Here is a 26,493-nt window from a genome sequence, read left to right as displayed (position 1 = left end):
AGACCCCATATATAAAGGCTACATTCTTGCTCCTGTGGGTCTGCATGGGTTAATTTTGGAGGGGGCTGTGGCCTCTCCTTCTCCCTGAAATGAGAGCAGGGGTTTGGTATTTTGGGGGCCCCATGTTGTTGAATGTGAGGAAGGAGGGCTTGTAGCTGGTCAAGAGAGCTTGCTGGCTTATCACCACTCATGCAGTTTCCAAAGCGCAGAGGGAGTATCTGGGCTAGTGCTTTGATGTGGGCCCCCAAGTGTATGGGTGGTCTGGGGGCCCTTGTACATTTACACACACACACTCTCTACTTCTTGCGCTTTCACGCTCTATGTTTCTCTCTCGAAGCCAAGTGTGATTTCACCAGAGTGGTCATGAGGGTGTTTCTAGGGCAACCTCGCACAGGCCTTGTTCTAAAAATGTCTGCCCTGGCCTCTCCAACACACAGCAGCCCTTAGCTGCACTTTGGGAGGGGGCTGAGGGGGGCAGGGAGGGGAACACAGTCTAATAGCTAGCACATGAGATACTGAAGATTTCATACCAACCAGCAGATGGGAAGAAGAGGGAGAGAAGGGTGTGTAAATAGTTACATTCCTGTGCTCAGCAATTAGCTCAATTAAAAGTGCATTTTTCACGTGGGACTAGTTTGTGGTGGCCAAACCGATGTACAGGAGAGAAAGAAGAAAGGTCATTACTGACCCATCTGTCAAACAGAGAGGGAGAGAACTAAGATGGATGGAGGACCCACTAAAGAGCCCCGGTAGCAGTCTTAATGGGATACACCTTGGTGTTTGTTATGTTATGGAATTTATCTGCTTGTAAGAGATTGGCATACGTTTTGTATTCTTTTTAACTTTTTGTTTTACTTTTTATTCCTATTCAGCCTGTTGTGGATTTCGGGTCTGCTAAAGATAAATTACAGTAGGTGTTACATTTCCAAAGGGGTGTATCAGAGCTGCCAAGTTGTCTTTGAGCCGCATGTTTCTGATGTTCTGTTATTCAACTCGTTGGACTGGGAAAGGCTGGAGAACACACACACACACACACACACAGGCCCCATGTCGAGTAGCTGTGGCAGCTTAGATATCCCTGTTAATACACGCCTGAAATCACAGCACTCACAGATCTTTGATAAGTGGATTTATACATGCATGTCTCCACTTGGCCCCGATACGTTTTCATCTTTATCTCTCTAACTCTCTCCTCAGCGCATAAATTAATTAATAACACACTCTGTCTCCCTGGCCCCTCCCCAATATTAATAAATGCATGGTCTCACGCTGGCTGGGTCTCTTTCATATGCTCATCAGTGTGTGTTCTAGACTGGCACTTGCAGCCCCGCCCTCCTCATGCATATTCATAGATGCATAGTAACCCCCCGCCTCTGGAAATGCAGAGCTCAGGAGATCAAACACTATTAAAATGAGCCAGCTCTATTATTCACTCTAACACACAGTATCTGTCTTGCTACCATTGCTGACCCAACCTGCAGTCTCTGTTTCCGTTGATTTGATTCCGTGCCACAGGACTTCGCTCTGTATTCAATGTGGTCATAATTTGATGTTAGGGGTATATGGAATATATCTTTGCACCTCTTTCATAAGGTTTATGAAGGTCTTCCGTTACACATGGCATGCCTTTATTGAGAGGACATGGCTTTGTAATGAATTGTTTGATTTAATATACATCTCCCATGCCTGATGTTTTTGTGTATGAAGTTTAAAGGTTTTAGAGGTTTGGGCTTCTATGTCCTCTAGAGTTCGACCGATTTATGATTTTTCAACACCGATCCCGATTATTGGAGGACCAAAAAAGCCAATACCGATTAATCTGCCTTTTTTAAATTAATTTATTTTTATAATAATAATAAATAAAAATGTATTTGTAATAATGACAATTACAACAATACTGAATTAACACTTATTTTAACTTAATATAATACATCAATAAAATCAATTTAGCCTCAAGTAGATAATGAAACATGTTCAATTTGGTTTAAATAATGCAAAAACAAAGTGTTGGAGAAGAATGTAAAAGTGCAATATGTGCTATGTAAGAAAGCTAACGTTTCAGTTCCTTGCTCAGAACATGAGAACATATGAAAGCTGGTGGTTCCTTTTAACATGAGTCTTCAATATTCCCAGGTAAGAAGTTTTAGGTTGTAGTTATTATAGGACCATTTCCTCTTTATACCATTTGTATTTCATTAACCTTTGACTATTGGATGTTCTTATAGGCACTTTTAGTATTGCCAGTGTAACAGTATAGTTTCCGTCCCTCTCCTCGCTCCTCCCTGGGCTCGAACCTGCAACACAACGACAACAGCCACCACATCGAAGCAGCGTTACCCATGCAGAGCAAGGGAAACAACGACCCCAAGGCTCAGGGCGAGTGAAGTTTGAAACGCTATTAGCGTGCTAACTAGCCAGCCATTTCACTTCGGTCACACCAGCCTCATCTCGGGAGTTGATAGGTTTGAAGTCATAAACAGCGCAATGCTTGACGCACAACGAAGAGTTGCTGGCAAAACGCAATAAAGTGCTGTTTGAATGAATGTCTACACACCTGCTTCTGCCTACCACCGCTCAGTCAGATACTTAGATACTTGTATGCTTGTATGCTCAGTCAGATTATATGCAACACAGGACACGCTAGATAATATCTAGTAATATCATCAACCATGTGTAGTTAACTAGTGATTATGATTGATTGTTTTTTAAAAGATAACTTTAATGCTAGCTAGCAACTTACCTTGGCTTACTGCATTTGCGTAACAGGCAGTCTCCTTGTGGAGTGCAATGAGAGAGAGAGGCAGGTCGTTATTGCGTTGGACTAGTTAACTGTAAGGTTGCAAGATTGGGTCCCCCGAGCTGACAAGGTGAAAATCTGTCTTTCTACCCCTGAACGAGGCAGTTAACCCACTAGGCCGTCATTAACTGACTTGCCTAGTTAAATAAAGATTAAATAAAGGTGTAATTTTTTTTTATATATCCTCCCTCTCTCTCCCTCTATTTCCTCTCTCTCTCTCCGCTGTCTCTCCCTCTATCCTCCCTCTCTCCTCTTTCTCTCCCTCTGTTTCCTCCCTCCCTCTTTATCCTCCCTCTCTCCTCTTTCTCTCCCTCTATATCCTCCCTCTCCTCTTTCTCTCCCTCTATCCTCTCTCCCTCCTCTTTCTCCCTCTTTCTCTCCCTCTATATCCTCCCTCTCTCCTTTCTCTCCCTCCATATCCCCCCTCCCTCTATATCCTCTCTCCCTCTATCCTCCCTCCCTCCTCTTTCTCTCCCTCTATCCTCTCTCCTCTTTCTCTCCCTCTATATCCTCTCTCCTCTTTCTCTCCCTCTATATCCTCCCTCTCTCCTCTTTCTCTCCCTCTATATCCTCACTTTCTCCTCTCTCTCTCTCCCTCTACCCCCCCTCTCTCCTCTTTTTCTCCCTCTTTCTCTCCCTCTGTATCCTCTCTCCCTCTATCCTCCCTCTCTCCTCTTTCTCTCCCTCTATCCTCCCTCTCTCCTCTTTCTCTCCCTCTATCCTCCCTCTCTCCTCTTTCTCTCCCTCTATATCCTCCCTCCCTCTTTCTCTCCCTCTATCCTCCCTCTCTCCTCTTTCTCTCCCTCTATCCTCCCTCTCTCCTCTTTCTCTCCCTCTATATCCTCCCTCTCCCTCTATCCTCCCTCTATATCCTCCCTCTCCCTCTATATCCTCTCTATATCCTCCCTCTCCCTCTATATCCTCCCTCTATCCTCCCTCTCCCTCTATATCCTCCCTCTCCCTCTATATCCTCCCCCTCTCCTCTTTCTCTCCTCTTTCTCTCCCTCTATATCCTCACTCTCTCCTCTCTCTCTCCCCTCTATCCCCCTCTCTCCTCTCTTTCTCTCCCTCTATATCCTCACTCTCTCCTCTCTCTCTCTCCCCCCTCTATCCCCCCTCTCCCCCTCTCTCCTCTTTTCTCTCCCTCTGTATCCTCCCTCTCTCCTCTCTCCTCTTTCTCTCCCTCTATATCCTCACTCTCTCCTCTCTCTCTCCCTCTATCCCCCCTCTCCCCCCTCTCTCCAATTTCTCTCCCTCTATATCCTTCCTCTATATCCTCCCTCTCTCCTCTGTCTCCCTCTATATCCTCCCTCTCTCCTCTTTCTATCCCTTTCTATCCCTCTCTCCTCTATCCTTCCTCTTTCTCTCCCTCCCTCCTCCCTCTATATCCTCATTCCCTCATTTCTCTCCCTCTATATCCTCCCTCCCTCCTTTCTCTCCCTCTATATCCTCCCTCCCTCTTTCTCTCCCTCCTTCACTTTTATTTTATAGTCGATGCCACGTTGAAGGCTTGTACAATAAAGGCTTGTTAAAAACTCACTCTTTTTGTTTCCTTCCCAGGGTTTCATCTGAGTGGCACGGTAACAGACCCGGCCACGTCCTCTCAGCCTGAGATAATCTGCAGCGTGAGCGTCAGCTTCGACCGCTGTAAGATCACCGCAGTAACCTGTAGCTGCGGCAACAAGGACATCTTCTACTGCGCCCACGTTGTAGCGCTGGCCCTGTACCGCGTACGGAAGCCCGATCAGGTCAAACTGCACCTGCCCATCTCAGAGACACTGTTCCAGATGAGCCGAGATCAGCTGCAGAAGTTTGTCCAGTACCTGATATCAGTGCATCATACGGAGGTGTTGCCCACCGCACAGAAACTGGCTGATGAGATACTGTCAACTAACTCCGAGATCAACCAGGTCCACGGTGTGTGTGTGTGTGTGTGTGTGCACGTAGGCCCCACTGAGGACATTGATTGTGAGCTAAAGGTAAAGGCAGCTCAATGCTGCTCATTAGTCTGATGCTGCCTGCAAACGAAACACTCTGTCCATCTCTAAACAACACTATAGACCTGGGTTTTATTTACCTTAGAAAGGAGGGAGAGGTCGAGGGAGGGATATAATCAGATTGTATTTGTCACATGCTTGGTGAACAACCGATGTAGCCGGTGAAATGGTTACTCACAGGCCCTTCCCAACAAGGCAGAGAGGAAAACAATAGAACAAATATACAGAGGAATATGACTCCTCTCTCAGGTTTACCCAGCTCCACAAGTTGCCTGAAGTAGATATATTATTTTAGAGGTATTTATTAAATTAATAAATTGTGTCGTATCTCTGTGTGCAGGGGCCCCGGATCCCACGGCAGGAGCCAGTGTAGATGATGAGAACTGTTGGCACTTGGATGAGGAGCAGGTCCAGGAGCAGGTGAAACTCTTCCTCTCTCAGGGAGGATACCACGGCTCTGGGAAACAACTCAACCTGCTGTTCAGTAAGGTAACCCCCCCCCCCTCTCTCCTCCTTTAGACACTGAATATTTTCAGTCTGGTACAGAGTACTTACTCTCCTCCTCACAGCTTCTCTATGTACAACTTTAAAACGACTAGTATTACTAGCTGAAACAACTCCTTTCATATACAAACTCATTAACATCAAAATGCTGCGTTGTTTCTGTTCATATCAAAGCCTCTGTTAGTCTGAAGGCCCATTACCATGGCAGTTGGCATGTACATTAAACAGTGACATTGTTGAGGTTTGACGTTGTTTTTAGTCCTTGATGTACACTTACACTCCTCTTGTGTAGAGAAGACTAAATGCTGTGTCAACTTCTGCATTGTCATATGCACTTCTAGTGTAGATTTAACCTAATGTCAAATTATAGCCTGAAACTCAATTCCCTACTTTTGATCTGGACCCATCTGGTCAGAAGTAGTGCATTACATAATGAATATGTTATGGACTCTGGTCAGAAGTAGTGCATTACATAATGAATATGTTATGGACTCTGGTCAGAAGTAGTGCATTACATAATGAATATGTTATGGACTCTGGTCAGAAGTAGTGCATTACATAATGAATATGTTATGGACTCTGGTCAGAAGTAGTGCATTACATAATGAATATGTTATGGACTCTGGTCAGAAGTAGTGCATTACATAATGAATATGTTATGGACTCTGGTCAGAAGTAGTGCATTACATAATGAATATGTTATGGACTCTGGTCAGAAGTAGTGCATTACATAATGAATATGTTATGGACTCTGGTCAGAAGTAGTGCATTACATAATGAATATGTTATGGACTCTGGTCAGAAGTAGTGCATTACATAATGAATATGTTATGGACTCTGGTCAGAAGTAGTGCATTACATAGGGATAGGGTGCCATTAGGGACACAGCCTAAACCCTAGCGCTAATAGGAAATATTTCGTTAGCACTAATGTCTTGACCGTTATGTAAAGACTGGCTGACCATTAACACCCCTGGTTTTAATATCTGCCTGCTTTCTGATTCCTTTACACACACGGATGCTGTCCTCCTTGTCCCATAGGTGAGGGAGATGCTTCGTATGCGTGACTCCAATGGTGCCAGGATGTTAACACTGATCACAGAACAGTTCATGGCCGACCCTCGCCTGGCACTGTGGAGACAGCAGGGCACCACCATGACAGACAAGTACAGACAGCTCTGGGATGAACTAGGTGAGCACACACACTAATGAGCAGCATAATTAATTCAGATTGAGTTCATTCAAATCAAATGTTTAATATTCACGTACACATGGTTTGCAGATGTTAATGCGAGTGTAGCGAAATGCTTGTGCATCTAGTTGCACGTCAGGAAGTCCAGGACCCAGTTGCACAGGGTGGGGTCGAGACCCAGGGTCTCAAGTTTAATGGAGAGTTTGGAGGGTACTATGGTGTTAAATGCTGAGCTGTAGTCGATCAACAGCATTCTTACATAGGTATTCCTCTTGTCCAGATGGGTTAGGGCAATGTGATTGTGATTGTGTTGTCTGTGGGCCTATTGGGTAAGCAAATTGCAGTGGGTCTAGGGTGTCCGGTAGGGTGGAGGTGATATGATCCTTGACTAGTCTCTGAAAGCACTTCATGATGACGGAAGTGAGTGCTACGGGGCGGTAGTCGTTTAGCTCCGTTACTTTACCTTTCTTGGGTGCAGGAACAATGGTGGCCCTCTTGAAGCATGTGGGCACAGCAGACTGCAGAATATGTCCGTAAACACACCAGCCAGCTGGTCCGCGCATGCTCTGAGGATGCGGCTAGGGATGCCGTCTGGGCCGGCAGGCTTTTACTCACATTGGCTGCGGTGAAGGAGAGCCCACAGCTTTTGGTTGCGGGCCGTGTCAGTGGCACTGTCCTCAAAGCGAGCAAAGATGTTGTTTAATTTTTCTGGAAGCAAGACGTTGATGTCCGCGACGGGGCTGATTTACTGTGTGTAATCCATGATTAACTGTAGACCCTGCCACACGCATCTCTTGTCTGAGCCGTTGAATTGCGACTCTACTTTGTCTTTATTCTGACGCTTAGCTTGTTTGATTGCCTTGCAGAGGGAATAGCTACACTGTTTGTATTCGGTCATGTTTCCGGTTGCCTTGCCATGATTAAAAGTAGCGGTTCGAGCTTTGTTTTGCGCGAATGCTGCCACGGTTTCTAGTTAGGGAAGGTTTTAATAGTCACCATGGATACAACATCACCGATGCACTTGCTAATAAACTCGCTCACCGAGTCAGCGTATACATCAATGTTGTCTGAGGCTATCCGGAACATATCCCAGTCCACGTGATCGAAGCAATTTTGAAGCGTGGAATCCGATTGGTCAGACCTGCGTTGAAAAGACCTGAGCACTGGTGTTTCCTGGCCGGTGAGTACACACATACTCACCGGACAGTTTATTAGGTACACAACCCCGTTTACGAAAATGGATCGCTCCTACAGACAGTGTGCCACATGGCCTTAGCTTGCTATATAAAGCAGGCAGACGGATATCGAGGCATTCAGTTACTGTTTGATTGAAAGTTAGAATGGGCAAAACGAGGGACCTAGGTGACTTTGAGAGTGGTATGATCGTTGGTGCCAGCCGCACCTGTTCCAGTATCTCAGAAACGGCCGGCCTCCTGGGCTTTTCACGCACAACAGTGTCTAGTGTTTACAGAGAATGGTGCAACAAACGAAAAACATCCAGTCAGCGGCAGTCCTGTGGACAAAAACAGCTTTTTGATGAGAGGTTGAAGATGATGACAAGAATCGTGCAAGCTAACAGGCAAATAATGGCGCAGTACAACAGTGGTGTGCAGAATGGCATCTCAGAACACACACAACATATCGGTCCTTGTCACGGATTGGCTATTGCAGCTGACGCCCACACCGGGTTCCACTCCTATCAGCTAAAACAGGAAGAAGCGTCTCCAGTGGGCATGTGATCACCAACACTGGACAATTGAGGAGGGGCAAACGTTGCCTGGAACATGACGTCGAGTTCAGTTTACTTGAGTGGCCTGGTCAGTCCCCAGACCTCAACCCAATATCTTTTGGATGAGATGGAACAGGCTGTTCGCATGGTTGGGATGAGATGGGACGGGCTGTTCGCAGCATGAATGCACCGTCATCCAATCTGCAGCAATTGCGTGATGCCATTGCGTCAGCTTGACGTTTCCAACAACTTATAGAATGCCCTGAAGAATTCAGGCTGTCCTGGAGGCAAATTGTATGTACTGTACAACAAACGATCTTCCTTGCCTGCTGTTGTTTTTATTATGAATCTATGCCACTGTCACCGACACATGCTATCCACCATACTACTGTGGATAGGAAGTACTCGCGTTAGTACAGATCACACACACACACGTGTGTAGCCTGTGTTATGTTGGTTCTGCTCTCCTGCTCATGTGTGAATGAGGACCGCCCCAGCGGGTGGGCGCAGAGACTAAGCTTCGGTCTTTGAATGGATTACTGGTTGTTTACTCCTAATCACTAGACGGGCAGTCAGAACTCCGAATCCCACTGGTCTGTTACCATGACAATGACTGCTGTTTTATCTCCAGCCTTTGTTGTTTTGTTTTAGTTGTCTCTTTTGCTTCTGGCCTTGTTCTCTGCTTTTTAGGGATGGCTTCGTCAGACAGATGAACACACACCCACATTGTGGAAGTTTGGCTGCTTTAGTTTGTGTTTTTGGAAGTGTAACGATGCTTTGAAGTCCAGACATCAGTCTCTCCCAGAGTCCTTCTCTGCCTGCTTGATGTGTGGCAAATGCTGCCTCTCGGCTGCTTTCTTCTTTTGTTTTTCCCTCCACCTCAGGGCCGTTACTTGTCTCCTCCAGACACAAAGCCTTCCTTCATTCCTTCTCTACTTAATCTCCATTTCTTTTTTCTCTCCCTCCCTCCTTGTCCATCTCCGCGTTTCTCAACATTTTTCTCCTCCTTTCGTCCATCAATCGCTGCCTAATGTCCAATTGTAGTTGTAACAGCTGTGTGTGTGTACACGTGCATGTGTTTTTGGTTTGTCTTTGTGACACCATCGTCCTATATATCCCTGAATGTGTTGTGATATCCTCTGAGACTTCTTCACTTTTAGTCTTTAGTTTGTTTCTGTTTACCTAGCTAGTATTGATGTGTGTCTGTGACAGTATGTGAACAGTTGTAATGTGTGTCAGTTCAAGACTGCATCTACTAAGTATGCGACTACCTTCAAATTGTTTGGAGTGAAAGAATTGATCGGATAACTTTCTAAACCCTAGACTTTGAAAAGTTGGATGGACTTTAAAACCCATTTCTTTAGTGTCGCTAAATAACAACGCTGGACACATTTTGTGTGTGTGTGTGTGTGTGTGTGTGTGTGTGTGTGTGTGTGTACAGGTGCTCTGTGGATGTGCATCGTGCTAAACCCCCACTGTAAGACGGAGCAGAAGTGTTGGTGGCTAAAACAGCTGAGGAGGTGGAACAGCGTGGACGTGTGTCCCTGGGAGGACGGTAACCATGGCAACGATCTGCCCAACCTCACCCACTCCCTGCCTCAGGGTGCCCATGGCAACCAAGGTGCGAGACAGGTCTCTTTTCTCTTTCGTTCTCTCCCCCTCCCCTGTGTTTCTCTCTCTGTTGTTAGCCTGCAGCTAATGTTTGAACTCTCTCTCTCCCTCCCCTCAATCTAATGCTAGTTTCTCTCTCCCTCCCTCCCCTCAATCGAATGCTAGTTTCTCTCTCCCTCCCTCCCCTCAATCGAATGCTAGTTTCTCTCTCCCTCCCTCCCCTCATTCTAATGCTAGTGTCTCTCTCTCCCTCCCGCCCCTCATTCTAATGTTAGTTTCTCCCCCTCCCTCCCTCCCTCCCTCCCTCCCCCTCCCTCCTCCCTCCCTCCTTTCAATCTAATGCTAGTTTCTCTCTCTCTCCCTCCCTCCCTCCCCTCAATCTAATGCTAGTTTCTACCTCCCTCCCTCCCTCCCTCCTCCCTCCCTCCCTCCCTCCCTCCCTCCCTCCCTCCCTCCCTCCCTTCAATCTAATGCTAGTTTCTATCTCTCTCCCTCCCTCCCCTCAATCTAATGCTAGTTTCTCTCTCTCCCTCCCTCCCCTCAATCTAATGCTAGTTTCTCTCTCTCTCTCCCTCCCTCCCCTCAATCTAATGCTAGTTTCTCTCTCTCTCTCCCTCCCTCCCCTCAATCTAATGCTAGTTTCTCTCGCTCTCTCCCTCCCTCCCCTCAATCTAATGCTAGTTTCTCTCTTTCCCTCCCTCCACTCAATTGAATGCTAGTTTCTCTCTCTCCCTCCCTCCCTCCCCTCAATATAATGCTAGTTTCTCTCTCCCTCCCTCCTCCCCTCAATCCCTCCCTCCCCTCAATATAATGCTAGTTTCTCTCTCTCCCTCCCTCCCTCCCCTCAATCTAATGCTAGTTTCTCTCTCTCTCTCCCTCCCCTCAATCTAATGCTAGTTTCTCTCTCCCTCCCTCCCCTCAATCTAATGCTAGTTTCTCTCCTGTCAGAGTTGCGTCCCCACAGGACGGTGTTCACGCGGGCCATCGAGGCGTGTGACCTCCATTGGCAGGACCGTCACCTGCAGCACATTATCGCCAGTGGCCTCTACGCCAACTATTGTTACCACGACAACCAGGATGGCTCGCTCTTCGACACACGCGGATGGCCCATGTGGCACGGTGAGTGTGTGTGTGTTTTTTTGGGGGGGGTGTATCGGGATGATGGGTGTGTAAAGAGGACAGTGTGGATGGTGTTTGTGTGGGGGGCAGTGTGCGTATGTGTGGGGGCGGTGTCGGGGTGGGGTATGGGGGCGATGTGTGGGGGGCGGGGTGTATGTGTGTGGGGTGGGGTGTGGGGGCGGTGTCTGTGTGGGGCAGGGTGTCTGTGTGTGTGGGGGGCAGGGTGTATGTGTGGGGGGGGGGCGGGTGTGTGTGTGGGGGGGGCTGTGTGGGGTGGCTGTGTGTGTGTGGGGGGCTGTGTCTGTGTGCGGGGTGTGGGGTGGGGTGTATGTATGTATATGTGTGGGGGGGGGTGGTGTGTGTGTGTGTGTGGGGGGCTGTGTGTTTGGGGGCTGTGTCTGTGTGCGGTGTGTGTGGAGGGGGTGTGGGGGTGGGGTGTATGTATGTATATGTGTGGGGGCGGGGTGTGGGTGCGGTGTGTGGGGGCGGGGTGTGGGTGCGTTGTGTGTGGGGGCGGGGTGTGTGTGTGGGGGCAGTGCGGTGTGTGTGGGGGGCAGGGCTGTGTGTGTGTTTGTGGGGGTGTGGTGGGCAGGGTGTGTGTGTGTGTTGAGTGATGATGGACGGTGGGTGTGTGTATGGATGGTGCGTGTTTGTGTGGATTGTGGACGTGGGTGTGTGTTTGTTTGGACGTATATGTGTGGGGGCGGGGTGTGGGTGGGTGTGTGGGTGGACAGGGGGTGGGGTGTGTGTGTGGACGGTAGGGGGTGGACTGTTGGTGTGTGTGTGTGTGGACTGTTGGTGTGTGTGTGTGTGGACTGTCGGTGTGTGTGTTTGGACTGTCGGTGTGTGTTTGGACTGTCGGTGTGTGTGTGGATTGGCGGGGTGTGGTTGTGTGTGTGGACTATCAGGGTGTGGTTGTGTGTGTGGACTATCAGGGTGTAGTTGTGTGTGTGGACTATCAGGGTGTGGTTGTGTGTGTGTATGGAAGGTTGCGTGTGTGGACGGTTTTTCTGTGTGTGTCTGGACGGTGTTTCTGTGTGTGTGGACGGTGTGTGTGGACAATGAGAGTGTGTGTGGACGGTGTTTCTCTCTGTGTGTGTGGACGTTGTGACTGTGTGTGTGTGGACGTTGTGACTATGTGTGTGGGTGTTGTGACTATGTGTGTGGGTGTTGTGACTGTGTGTGTGTGGACGTTGTGACTGTGTGTGTGTGTTGTGACTGTGTGTGTGTGGACGTTGTGACTGTGTGTGTGTGTGGACGTTGTGACTGTGTGTGTGTGTGGACGGTGTGTGTGTGTGTGTTGTGGCGGTGTGTGTGTGTGGACGTTGTGACGGTGTGTGTGTGTGTGTGTGTGTGGATGTTGTGACGGTGGGTGTGTGTGTGTGTGTGTGTGTGTGGATGTTGTGACGGTGGGTGTGTGTGTGTGGATGTTGTGACGGTGTGTGTGTGTGACGGTGTGTGTGTGTGGTGGACGTTGTGACTGTGTGTGTGTGGACGTTGTGACTGTGTGTGTGGTTGGACGTTGTGACTGTGTGTGTGTGTGGGACGTTGTGACTGTGTGTGTGTGTGTGGACGTTGTGACGGTGTGTGTGTGTGGACGTTGTGACGGTGTGTGTGTGTGTGGACGTTGTGACGGTGTGTGTGTGTGTGTGGACGTTGTGACGGTGTGTGTGTGTGTGACGGTGTGTGTGTGTGTGGACGTTGTGACTGTGTGTGTGTGGATGTTGTGACTGTGTGTGTGGTTGGACGTTGTGACTGTCTGTGTGGACGGTGCGTGTGTGTGTCTGTTGCCCTTTGCCAATATGAGTGGTCACAAGCCAAAAGCCTTATAGAATGTGATCAAGACACGTAGCATCTGTCTCTTTCGCTCTCAGAACACGTTCCGACGGCGTGTGCTCGGGTGGACGCCCTGCGTTCCCATGGTTACCCCCGTGAAGCACTGCGATTGGCCATTGCCGTGGTGAATACACTACGGCGGCAGCAGCAGAGGCAGCTGGAGCATTTCCGCAGACATAAGAAAGGTCAGACTGCCCTTAAGTGACCGAATATGAATATTATACCACCGTTCTATACCCCCATTAAGTACTAAAGTGTTGTCCACCAATTTAATGGGACTTTTACCTGCTGAAAACGTTTCTACAATAAATAGTTGAGGCACACAGTGTTGCTAATTGGGACGTTGCTGCAGCCTAATAGGGTTGTGAGCGGTAGTTTACATGTGTTGTCCTGTTCGTGACAGAGCTGCTCCATAAAGGTATCACCTCCATAACCAACATGGAGGGCTGGGTGGGTCACCCTCTAGATCCCATCGGCACCCTGTTCAGCACCCTCACTGAGATGGGACGGGGGGCAGAGGAGGGGGCCAACACATGCCTTGACCTTTCAGGTACTAAACATATTCATCTAGTCTTCTGTCTCTCTCTCTACTTCTCTTTGAATTTTTTCTTCTCATCTCCCTCACTCAGATGGTCCCTTTCCTCCACCTCTCACCGCTCACCATTCGCTCACATTCCTCTTGTCTTTCTCTTTTCTCCTCTCCTAGTCAAACATAGTCAAGGCATACCCTAAGCTTGGCCCAGTGATATGGAAAAAAAGTATCTGGAGATCTCGGGCCTGTCCCAAATACTGTGGTCAAAGGTAGTGCACTATATATGGAATATGGTTCTATTTGGGACAGCCTTACCCTCAGTGGTGTGGAATAGGGTTCTATTTGGGACGGCCTGACCCTCAGTGGTGTGGAATAGGGTTCTATTTGGAACGGCCTGACCCTCAGTGGTGTGGAATAGGGTTCTATTTGGAACGGCCTGACCCTCAGTGGTGTGAAATAGGGTTCTATTTGGAACGGCCTGACCCTCAGTGGTGTGGAATATGGTTCTATTTGGGACGGCCTGACCCTCAGTGGTGTGGAATATGGTTCTATTTGGGACAGCCTGACCCTCAGTGGTGTGGAATAGGGTTCTATTTGGGACGGCCTGACCCTCAGTGGTGTGGAATATGGTTCTATTTGGGACAGGAGTGGTGTGGAATAGGGTTCAGGGACCCTGACCCTCAGTGGTGTGGAATAGGGTTCTATTTGGGACGGCCTGACCCTCAGTGGTGTGGAATAGGGTTCTATTTGGGACAGCCTGACCCTCAGTGGTGTGAAATAGGGTTCTATTTGGGACGGCCTGACCCTCAGTGGTGTGGAATAGGGTTCTATTTGGGACGGCCTGACCCTCAGTGGTGTGAAATAGGGTTCTATTTGGGACGGCCTGACCCTCAGTGGTGTGAAATAGGGTTCTATTTGGGACGGCCTGACCCTCAGTGGTGTGAAATAGGGTTCTATTTGGGACGGCCTGACCCTCAGTGGTGTGAAATGGGGTTCTATTTGGGACGGCCTGACCCTCAGTGGTGTGAAATAGGGTTCTATTTGGGACAGCCTGACCCTCAGTGGTGTGAAATAGGGTTCTATTTGGGACAGCCTGACCCTCAGTGGTGTGAAATAGGGTTCTATTTGGGACAGCCTGACCCTCAGTGGTGTGAAATAGGGTTCTATTTGGGACAGCCTGACCCTCAGTGGTGTGAAATAGGGTTCTATTTGGGACAGCCTGACCCTCAGTGGTGTGAAATAGGGTTCTATTTGGGACGGCCTGCCCCTCAGTGGTGTGAAATAGGGTTCTATTTGGGATGGCCTGCCCCTCAGTGGTGTGAAATAGGGTGCTATTTGGGACGGCCTGACCCTCAGTGGTGTGAAATAGGGTTCTATTTGGGACGGCCTGACCCTCAGTGGTGTGAAATAGGGTTCTATTTGGGACGGCCTGACCCTCAGTGGTGTGAAATAGGGTTCTATTTGGGGTGTGAAATAGGGTTCTATTTGGGACAGCCTGACCCTCAGTGGTGTGAAATAGGGTTCTATTTGGGACGGCCTGCCCCTCAGTGGTGTGAAATAGGGTTCTATTTGGGACGGCCTGCCCCTCAGTGGTGTGAAATAGGGTGCTATTTGGGACGGCCTGACCCTCAGTGGTGTGAAATAGGGTTCTATTTGGGACGGCCTGACCCTCAGTGGTGTGAAATAGGGTTCTATTTGGGACGGCCTGACCCTCAGTGGTGTGAAATAGGGTTCTATTTGGGACGCCCTGGCCCTCAGTGATGTGGAATAGGAGGGAGCCTCCAAACCTCAAAGAACAGATAAACTGACTATTGAACATTGACCTCTCTCTCCCCTCTTTCTCTTGTTTTTCTCTTTCTCTTCTCTCTCAGACTGTTCCAGCGTGGTGAGTCATGCGGAGCTGCAGCGGTTTCCAGTGCAGCGTTTGCTAGGCGAGGGGGAATCGTATGTGGCGCTGGCCGTAGAGACTGCTCTGATTGGCTTAGGCCAGCAGAGGGTGATGCCTGACGGGCTGTATGCCCAGGAGAAGGTGTGTCGCAACGAAGAGCAGCTATTAGCCAAGCTGCAGGAAGTGGAGCTTGATGACATGCTGGTCAAGATCTTCCGCAAGCAAGCCGTCTTCCTGTTAGAGAGTGAGGACACACTATTGGTTAAAGTGTACAATAATCTTCCATAGGGTTGCTTTGGATATGTGTGTTACTGTAGCTGTGAAAGCAGAAAGGGCTTTTTCTCTTTCCTTCCTCTCTCTCCTAGTCTGTCATTTCCTCTCTCCTATTCTCTCCTTTCCTCTCTCATAGTCTCTCCTCTCCTCTCTCCATAGTTTCTCCTTCCCTCTCTCCTCTCTCTCCTCTCTTCTCTCTTAGTCTCTCCATAGTTTCTCCTTCCCTCTCTCCAGTCCTAGTCTCTCTCCTCTCTCTTCTCTCCTAGTCTCTCCATAGCTTATCCTTCCCTCTCTCCAAGACTCTCTCCAAGTCTCTCTCCTCTCTCCATAGTTTCTCCTTCCCTCACCTCACAAAGTAACACCGGGGACATTGTGTTGACACAGACAGATTGTACTATAATCTTGTACTGGGACAGAATGTGACTGCTGGGGTTTGGTTGTGGGAGAGATGGTGGCCATCTCGGAGACCCAGCACTCAAACTGCCAGTCCCACCCTAACTTCTGCCTCTGCCTAGGACAACCAACTACCTTTGGCCTGGTTGGTAATTGAGTCCCAGGCTGTAAAGCCTAAGAGAGACTAGTGGGTGTGTTGTGGTTGGGGGGCCTGTTCAGTGTAAAATAACCCCGCGGAGGCAAGGGGAGGGAGGCCTAGTCTCCCATTCAACACTGCCATGGAGAGCGCTTTGTGATGTGTGACCCTTTCTCGTCGGGACTAGGAGGAGGAAACTATGAATGCCACCGTCTAGCTACTTAAAAACACACACAAGTATACTGTATGCAATCATTCTCCATTCTTTTTAAACACATTTAAAAATATATATACACTGCTCAAAAAAATAAAGGGAACACTAAAATAACACATCCTAGATCTGAATGAATGAAATATTCTTATGAAATATTTTTTTCTTTACATGGTTGAATGTGCTGACAAAATCACACAAAAATTATCAATGGAAATCAAATGTATCAACCCATGGAGGTCTGGATTTGGAGTCAAACTCAAAATTAAAGTGGAAAACCACACTACAGGCTGATCCGACTTTGATGTAATGTCCTTAAAACAAGTCAAAATGAGGCTCAGTAGTGTGTGTGTGGCCTCCACGTGCCTGTATGACCTCCCTACAACGCCTGGGCATGCTCCTGATGAGGCGGAGGATGGTCTCCTGAGGGATCTCCTCCCAGACCTGGACTAAAGCATCCATGGAGGATGGAGCGAGACATGATGTCCCAGATGTGCTCAACTGGATTCAGGTCTGGGGAACGGGCGGGCCAGTCCATAGCATCAATGCCTTCCTCTTGCAGGAACTGCTGACACACTCCAGCCACATGAGGTCTAGCATGGTCTTGCATTAGAAGGAACCCAGGGCCAACCGCACCAGCATATGGTCTCACAAGGGGTCTGAGGATCTCATCTCTGTACCTAATGGCAGTCAGGCTACCTCTGGCGAGCACATGGAGGGCTGTGCGGCCCCCCAAAGAAATGCCACCCCACACCATGACTGACCCACCGCCAAACCGGTCATGCTGGAGGATGTTGCAAGCAGCAGAATGTTCTCTACGGCATCTCCAGACTCTGTCACGTCTTTCACATGTGCTCAGTGTGAACCTGCTTTCATCTGTGAAGAGCACAGGGTGCCAGTGGCAAATTTGCCAATCTTGGTCTTCTCAGGCAAATGCCAAACGTCCTGCACGGTGTTGGCCACCTGTGGACGTCGGGCCCTCATACCACCCTCATGGAGTCGGTTTCTGTTTGTGGCCTGCTGGAGGTCATTATGCAGGGCTCTGGCAGTGCTCCTCCTGCTCCTCCTTGCACAAAGGCGGAGGTAGCGGTCCTGCTGCTGGGTTGTTGCCCTCCTACGGCCTCCTCCACGTCTCCTGATGTACTGGCCTGTCTCCTGGTAGCGCCTCCATGCTCTGGATACTACGCTGACAGACACAGCAAACCTTCATGCCACAGCTCGCATTGATGTGCCATCCTGGATGTGCTGCACTACCTGAGCCACTTGTGTGGGTTGTAGACTCTGTCTCATGCTACCACTAGAGTGAAAGCACCGCCAGCATTCAAAAGTGACCAAAACATCAGCCAGGAAGCATAGGAACTGAGATGTGGTCTGTGGTCACCACCTGCAGAACCACTCCTTTATTGGGGGTGTCTTGCTAATTGCCTATAATTTCCACCTGTTGTCTATTCCATTTGCACAACAGCATGTGGAATGTATTGTCAATCAGTGTTGCTTCCTAAGTGGACAGTTTGATTTCACAGAAGTGTGATTGACTTGGAGTTACATTGTGTTGTTTAAGTGTTCCCTTTTATTTTTTTGAGCAGTGTATATACAGTATATCACAAAAGTGAGTACACCCCTCACATTTTGTAAATATTTGAGTATATCTTTTAATGTGACAACACTGAAGAAATGACACTTTGCTACAATGTAAAGTAGTGAGTGTACAGCTTGTATAACAGTGTAAATTTGCTGTCCCCTCAAAATAACTCAACACACAGCCATTAATGTCTAAACCGCTGGCAACAAAAGTGAGTACACCCCAAGTGAAAATGTCCAAATTGGGCCCAAAGTGTCAATATTTTGTGTGGCCACCATCATTTTCCAGCACTGCCTTAACCCTCTTGGGCATGGAGTTCACCAGTGCTTCACAGGTTGTCACTGGAGTCCTCTTCCACTCCTCCATAGCGACATCACGGAGCTGGTGGATGTTAGAGACCTTGCACTCCTCCACCTTCTGCTTGGGGATGCCCCACAGATGCTCAATAGGGTTAAGGTCTGGAGACATGCTTGGTCAGTCCATCACCTTTACCCTCAGCTTCTTTAGCACGGCAGTGGTCGTCTTGGAGGTGTGTTTGGGGTCGTTATCATGTTGGAATACTGCCCTGCAGCCCAGTCTCCGAAGGGAGGGGATCATGCTCTGCTTCAGTATGTCACAGCACATGTTGGCATTCATGGTTCCCTCAATGAACTGTAGCTCCCCAGTGCCGGCAGCACTCATGCAGGCTCAGACCATGACACTCCCACCACCATGCTTGACTGTAGGCAAGACACACCTGTCTTTGTTCTCCTCACCTGGTTGCCGCCACACACACTTGATACCATCTGAACCAAATAAGTTTAACTTGGTCTCATCAGACCACAGGACATGGTTCCAGTAATCCATGTCCTTAGTCTGCTTGTCTTCAGCAAACTGTTTGTGGGCTTTCTTGTGCATCATCTTTAGAAGAGGCTTCCTTCTGGGATGACAGCCATGCAGACCAATTTGATGCAGTGTACGGTGTATGGTCTGAGCACTGACAGGCTGACCCCCCACCCCTTCAACCTCTGCAGCAATGCTGGCAGCACTCATACGTCTATTTCCCAAAGACAACCTCTGGATATGACGCTGAGCACGTGCACTCAACTTATTTGGTCGACCATGGCGAGGCCTGTTCTGAGTGGAACCTGTCCAGTTAAACCGCTGTATGGTCTTGGCCACCGTGCTGCAGCTCAGTTTCAGGGTCTTGGCAATCTTCTTATAGCCCAGGCCATCTTTATGCAGAGCAACAATTCTTTTTTTCAGATCCTCAGAGAGTTCTTTGCCATGAGGTGCCATGTTGAACTTCCAGTGACCAGTCAGTATGAGGGAGTGTGAGAGCGATGACACCAAAAAATGAACACACCTGCTCCCCATTCACACCTGAGACCTTGTAACACTAATGAGTCATATGACACCGGGGAAGGAAAATGGCTAATTGGCAATTTGGACATTTTCACTTAGGGGTGTACTCACTTTTGTTGCCAGCGGTTTAGACATTAATGGCTGTGTGTTGAGTTATTTTGAGGGGACGGCAAATTTACACTGTTATACAAGCTGTACACTCACTAATTTACATTGAAGCAAAGTGTCATTTCTTCAGTGTTGTCACATGAAAAGATATACTCAAATATTTACAAAATGTGAGGGGTGTACTCACTTTTGTGACATACTGTATATTTATACTCTATATATTTCACCTTTTATTTAACCAGGTGGCCAGTTGAGAATAATTTCTCATTTACAACTGCGATCTGGCCAAGATAAAGCAAAGCAGTGCGACACAAACAACAACACAGAGTTACACATGGAATAAACAAACATACAGTCAATAGGCAAAAAAATCTACATACAGTTTGTGCAAAAGAGGTAAGATTAGGGAGGTAAGGCAATAAATAGGCCGTTGTGGCGAAGTAATTACAATTTAGCAATTAAAACATTCTCCTTAACTCCACCAATGTTAAATTAAATGCATTTCCTGTTTTTGCAACTGATATTTCTGTCTTTGTTCCATCAGCGAACTGTGTCACCCTGACTTCCTGTCTGAACCACATGTCTTCTGTCCCGTGTTCTTCTTCTCTCCTTGTACCTCCAGGTGGGCCGTACAGCGGCCACGGAGAGATTGTCCACAGAGAGAGTGTTCCCATGCACACCTTCACCCGCTACCTCTTCACCTCTCTCCTACCTCACGACGCTGAACTGGCGTACAAGATTGCACTCAGAGCCATGCGGTGAGGCTCTCTTTTATTATTAGTTGCGGAGTGGCTCTGTTTTGATATTCTTTTTGGAAGGGGGAGCTGGATGAATGATGTTAATGAGATTTTAATGACTGTGTTATGAGATGGCTCTCACACACCTGGTCAACAGTGTCAGGACAGCTACATGGCTAACACCAAAACCTCTTTGCCATTGGCTTCTCATTGAGATGCTTTGTGAACACTGCTAACACTGGCGACGCTTAATGATTGTCAATGAATGAGAGCTACGTCACGTATCATTGGGCACTGAAATATGCAAGCCGAAAAACTTTGGCTTGAGTAGTGCCCAAACTATACCTTAGTCAGGCCTCGCCTCGCCCTGTGTAAGGAGAGGGTGAGGTAGAATATTGTGGCCACGTCTAGCTACTCCAGGGACCTGGGTGTCTGTCTGTCTGTCACATAATACATGTGTTCAATGTGGTGCTGGTTTAATGTGATGGCAGCGTATACCTTCCCTCTCCCACGGGACAGGGGCTGCTGGTTAAATATAGAGGCCAGGTAAAAGGACTGGCTTTTATCAACCCATTAGAACACTATGATAGACTTACGCAGCCTCTCCTTATTCAAACCACTGCTTAGTGCTAAGGAGTTCTATTCAGCTCAAGGAAGTAGTGTGTATGTACTGAACACACACCCTGCTGATTTCACTAGTGCAGGGGCGTTGGAATAACACCTGAATTTATGAAGATTGGTATCCCGCTAGTGTGAAATGACTGTTCCATGTAGCCTCCACTGATAGTCTGCGGTGGCTTGGGGAGCTTTTGTATATCAGGAAGATGTCTTGAGAAGAGGTTTCCAGCGGCTCCTGTGATGGATAGATTGGGGAAGTGAAATGACGTTTGTGAAGTGTTTACTTTGTCTGAGGGTGAAAACCAGGAGGTAAAGAGTTCAGTAGTCTCACTGATGTTCACCAGAAACCAGGACCAGACTATGAAAGAACTGGATATATAGTTGCTCTCTTTCACTTCTATCTATTTTGCATTCTGAAAGTATTCTGACCCCTTCCCTTTTTCCACATGTTGTTACGTTACAGCCTTATTCTAAAATAGATTAAATACATGTTTTCCCTCATCAATCTACCTACACACAATATCCCATAATGACATCACAATACCCCATCATTTTTTATTGTTGCAAATGTAAAAAACAGAAACCTTATTTACATAAGTATTCAGACCCTTTGCTATGAGACTCGATATTGAATTCAGGTTCATCCTGTTTCCACTGATCATCCTTGAGATGTTTCTACAACTTGATTGGAGTCCACCAGTGGTAAATTCAAGTGATTGGACATGATTTGGAAAGGCCCACACCTGTCTACATAAGGTCCCACAGTTGACAGTACATGTCAGAGCAAAAACCAAGGCACGAGGTCGAAGGATTTGTCCGTAGAGCTCTGAGACAGGATTATGGGGAAAGGTAACAAAGAATGTTTGCAGGAATGAAGGTCAGCAAGAACACCGTGGCCTCCATCATTCTTAAATGGAAGAAGTTTGGAACCACCAAGACTCTTCCTAGAGCTATCCGCCTGGCCAAACTGAGCAATCGGGGGAGAAGGACCTTGGTCAGGGAGGTTACCAATAACCCTATGGTCACTGACAGAGCAGCAGAGTTCCTCTATGGAGGTGGGAGAACCTTGCAGAAGGACAACCATCTCTGCAGCACTCCACCAATCAGGCCAGACGGAAGCCACTGCTCAGTAAAAGGCACATGACAGCCCGCTTGCAGAGATGGAATGGTGGTGGCAGCATCATGCTGTTGGGGTATTTTTCAGCAGCAGGGACTTGGAGACTAGTCAGGATCGAGGGAAAGATGAACGGGGCAAAGTACAGAGAGATCCTTGATGAAAACCTGCTCCAGAGCGCTCAGGACCTCAGAGTGGGGTGAAGGTTCACATTCCAACAGGACAACGACCCTAAGCACACAGCCAAGACAACGCAGGAGTGGCTTCGGGACAATATATGTTCCTCTCCCCCTCTCTCTCAAAGCATCCCACCCTGCTGTGACAGGGCGCTATAGTGCCTCAGGACCAATCTGACACCAGAGCTGCCCTCATCAGTCGCTTGGGACTGATGGTGTGTTATGGCTTACTGTTAAATGGATTCAAGTCAAGGCTAAGTGTCTTCATGAAAGTATGTGTGTTCCCACTTGTGCCAGTGAATAGCTAGCTTTTCGTCGGACGCCGACTGGTAAAACGCATCAGGAGGGCGGTCACGTGTGCTAACAAGGCAGAGGTCCCGAGTTTGCTCTAGGTATGGGAGGAAGTGAGCAGTGTGACGTACTTTACACTAGCAATGGATTCGTTTTGATGTGGAATAGATGATGCCCCTTCTGTGTCATTGCATTGAACAACAATATATATTTTTTAAATGTATTGAACCTTTATTTAACTTGGCAAGTCAGTTAAGAACAAATTGTTATTTACAATGACGGCCTCCCAAAGGCAAAAGGCCTCCTGCGGGGACGTGGGCCTGGGATTAAAATAAATAAATACAATATAAATATAGGACAAAACACACATCACAACAAGAGAGACAACTCATCACTACAAAGAGAGACCTAAGACAACAACATAGCAAGGCAGCAACACATGACAGCACAGCATGGTAGCAACACAATAACAACATGGTAGCAGCACAAAACATGGTACAAACATTGTTGGGCACAGACAACAGCACAAAGGGCAAGAAGGTAGAGACAACAATACATCACACAAAGCAGCCACAACTGTCAGTAAGAGTGTTCATGGCTGAGTCTTTGAATGAAGAGATTGAGATAAAACTGTCCAGTTTGAGTGTCTGCTGCAGCTCGTTCCATTCACTAGCTGCAGCGAACTGAAAAGAGGAGCGACCCAGGGATGTGTGTGCTTTGGGGACCTTTAACAGAATGTGACTGGCAGAACGGGTGTTGTATGTGGAGGATGAGGGCTGCAGTAGATATCTCAGATAGGGGGGAATGAGGCCTAAAAGGGTTTTATAAATAAGCATCAACGAGTGGTTCTTGCGACGGGTATACAGAGATGACCAGTTTACAGAGGAGTATAGAGTGCAGTGATGTGTCCTATAAGGAGAATTGGTGGCAGATATGATGGCCAATAGCCCAGACAGTTCAGATTTTGACTCAAACATGAAGTACTTTCCAAGCTTGGCTTATAAAATCTCCACAATCAGTCCCCACCAGTGGGTCTCTGTAAGACACACAAAGGTAGGAATGTTGACGAGGGTTCCATCTTTAGGGAGAGACATTTTGCTTAGTTCCACCCCACAATGGTCCAGAATCCCCCAGTGTTTTAGCAGATCTTTAGATGTGTTTGGAACGGACCCCTTGTCGCTTTGGCATCGGCACGTCTCCATTTCACACCAAGTCTCGTCTTGCTTTCGCTCACCTTTATCTAGTCAGACTGTTGGCCAGGCGTTTACCTTGTCTGGGCCTGACATACTTCAGCTAATAATCAACATTAGAACCAGACTTGGAGGTATTCCTCACGTAGCAATAGTGTCTCTGGCCCTTTTCTCTGAAATCAAATTGCCATTTAGCATAGTCTTGTAACGTTGCTTTTATGTGTGTGGGTGGGTGGGTGGGTGGGTGTGTGTGGGTGGGTGCGTATGGGTTTGATGTGTGTCCAGGCATAGAGGGCTGGAAGATGAATCCGCTCATTTCCCCATGGACTCAATTAGCTTTGTGATTGGTTGAGATCTGCCCAGGTTCTCTTCTCTTTCCAAGGCAGCAAGAGAGACCTTTGCAACTGTGCTGGAAGATGAGGTTTGAAACTGAGATGAGCTGCCCACAGTAGCACACATAAAGACAAGAATATTGTATATTTCAATGTCTGTCTGTCTGCTGATGCGTAAGACCTATAAAGCCTGTTTACACTAGGGCTGGGTGATGCATCGTCTTTTAATGTACACTGGTATGGATCCACATACCGGTATGGATCTTTACAATACTGTCTATAACGGTATTTGTATAAAGTGCTAAGTAAATGAAAAGTTCTGCAAATTGGACTACTTAACTGTCAGTTTGGTTGAGTATAAAACCATAAGAATAGAGAAAGACATTAAAACAACTTATAATGAACTTACTGCCATCCTAGGGTCATGCACTACTCATAACATATTTAGACTTTTATTATTCAGAAACAGAAAATGCCATCAAAAATAAGAAAAATATTGTGATATATTTTGGCAAGCAGGTATAGCAGGCCTATGTTCTTAATTACCAGTAATTCAAGTCAAGAAAACAGTCATTATGCTACTGTTGCTTCAGTTCTGTAATGAAGGACTTGGTTGGAAGTAAATTGCAGTATGCCAACACCTTTAATGTACTCCAGAACACTGACACAATCTTGCTGATTATACTTTGTACACGTGCTTGTGTTTGTGTGTGTTTGATCCAAATCAGCCTTGTGGTTTTTCTGTGCTCCTCAGGTTGCCTGTGTTGGAGTCCACCGCCTCGTCAGGTGACCTGTCGCGACCCCATCACATGGTGTCTGTGGTCCCTAACCGTTACCCTCGCTGGTTCACACTCACCCACATAGAGTCCCAGCAGTGTGAACTGGCCTCCACCATGCTCACTGCAGCCAAAGGTACACACACATACACACACACACACACATACACAAACACACACATACATACATTTTGGTCCCTTTGTCATTGTACTGTATGTGGTTGTTCTGTTGGTCCAGGTGATAGTCGTAAGCTGGAGACTGTACTAGAGTCCATCCAGAAGAACATCCATTCCTCATCTCACATCTTTAAACTGGGCCAGGATGCCTTCAAGATCGCTACTCTGATGGACAGCCTGCCAGACATCACACTGCTCAAAGTCTCACTGGAGCTGGGGCTACAGGTACACACACACACACACACACACACACACACACACACACACACACTTACACCTCTCTACCATCCCTAACTGTCTCTCATTCACAGGTGATGAGGATAACCCTGTCTACGTTGAACTGGAGGAGGAGGGAGATGGTACGGTGGTTAGTTACCTGTGCCACTGAAGTAGGTAAGTGTACAACGTTTCCCTTCCTATGATATACCACAAAGCGTGAGCTCCAGAATGATCAGGACGGTGACACATGTTGGATTGTTTTGGCTCTCTACTCCAGCACTTTGGATTTGAAATAATACAAGGGGGGTTCTACTAAACAAATGTATGAAAAGTTAGAGGCATAAATATCATACACCCCAAAAATGCTAACCTCCCCTGTTATTGTAATGGTGAGAGGTTAGCATGTCTTGGGGGTATGATATTTGTGCCTCTAACTTTCTCCCTCATCATTATTCACAATTAATTCAGGATTATCCGTAATCATGGTAACATCCACATTAATGTAGAAGTGTTCAGAAACATGTTCTATTCTTATTTACAATAAAAGTGACTCCAAAATGACACAATACATTATTTAACATTAATTTCTATTGGGCGTAAAACATTATCTGAAACACAACCAAAACAAACCGCAAATGCATCTGACAAATTTGTAGAGTCACAATTGTGTGCTATGAATATGGGACCTTTTTGTGCTATGAATATGATACTTTTTTTAATACCCAAGTGAAATTGTCCCATTTAGTTTTGGTCCCCTAAAATAGGGGACTATGTACAAAAAGTGCTTTCAATTCTAAATGGTTCACCCAATATGGATAAAAATACCCCCAAATTAAAGCTGACAATTTCCCCGGCCCCGCGGAAATTGAATGAACATAATACAAAAATCATCATGAACACCCGTTTAAGCTAGAGATATCTGCTATTTTGCGTGGGCTCAATCTACTGCATCCGCCGATATCGCCCTTACGCATCTGTGGTGAAAGGTGGCAGTGCTAGAGCGGTGTTCGTCAGACCATGAGACATCTGTGGTGAAAGGTGGCAGAGCTAGAGCGATGTTCGTCAGACCGTGAGACATCTGTGGTGAAAGGTGGCAGAGCTAGAGCGGTGTTCGTCAGACCATAAGACATCTGTGGTGAAAGGTGGCAGAGCTAGAGCGGTGTTCGTCAGACCGCGAGACATCTGTGGTGAAAGGTGGCAGAGCTAGAGCGGTGTTCGTCAGACCGCGAGACATCTGTGGTGAAAGGTGGCAGAGCTAGAGCGGTGTTCGTCAGACCGTGAGACATCTGTGGTGAAAGGTGGCAGAGCTAGAGCGGGGTTCGTCAGACCATGAGACATCTGTGGTGAAAGGTGGCAGAGCTAGAGCGGTGTTCGTCATACCATGAGACATCTGTGGTGAAAGGTGGCAGAGCTAGAGCGGTGTTCGTCAGACCATGAGACATCTGTGGTGAAAGGTGGCAGAGCTAGAGCGGTGTTCGTCAGACCGTGAGACATCTGTGGTGAAAGGTGGCAGAGCTAGAGCGGTGTTCGTCAGACCGTGAGACATCTGTGGTGAAAGGTGGCAGAGCTAGAGCGGTGTTCGTCAGACCGTGAGACATCCCGAAAATCGGTC

The 26,493-nt window shown here is 47.5% G+C and overlaps 1 protein-coding gene across 1 annotated transcript in view; it reads left to right on the top strand.

The window, feature by feature from the left end:
* Positions 1 to 26,493, top strand: part of LOC115140282 (zinc finger SWIM domain-containing protein 6-like) — a 72,585-nt gene that overhangs the window by 43,875 nt on the left and 2,217 nt on the right. Inside the window, exons 2-13 of the mRNA XM_065026778.1 lie at positions 4,358 to 4,714; positions 5,135 to 5,283; positions 6,339 to 6,489; positions 9,660 to 9,839; positions 10,778 to 10,948; positions 12,823 to 12,969; positions 13,188 to 13,334; positions 15,188 to 15,448; positions 19,874 to 20,009; positions 24,464 to 24,621; positions 24,724 to 24,887; positions 24,974 to 25,055. Of these exons, the coding sequence (XP_064882850.1) occupies positions 4,358 to 4,714; positions 5,135 to 5,283; positions 6,339 to 6,489; positions 9,660 to 9,839; positions 10,778 to 10,948; positions 12,823 to 12,969; positions 13,188 to 13,334; positions 15,188 to 15,448; positions 19,874 to 20,009; positions 24,464 to 24,621; positions 24,724 to 24,887; positions 24,974 to 25,055 (2,103 nt within the window). The remainder of the gene's footprint in view (positions 1 to 4,357; positions 4,715 to 5,134; positions 5,284 to 6,338; positions 6,490 to 9,659; positions 9,840 to 10,777; positions 10,949 to 12,822; positions 12,970 to 13,187; positions 13,335 to 15,187; positions 15,449 to 19,873; positions 20,010 to 24,463; positions 24,622 to 24,723; positions 24,888 to 24,973; positions 25,056 to 26,493) is intronic.

Source organism: Oncorhynchus nerka, linkage group LG13 (assembly GCF_034236695.1).
Source record: "Oncorhynchus nerka isolate Pitt River linkage group LG13, Oner_Uvic_2.0, whole genome shotgun sequence".
NCBI classification, from domain to species: domain Eukaryota; kingdom Metazoa; phylum Chordata; class Actinopteri; order Salmoniformes; family Salmonidae; genus Oncorhynchus; species Oncorhynchus nerka.
This window is presented reverse-complemented; position numbering and strand designations above follow the sequence as displayed.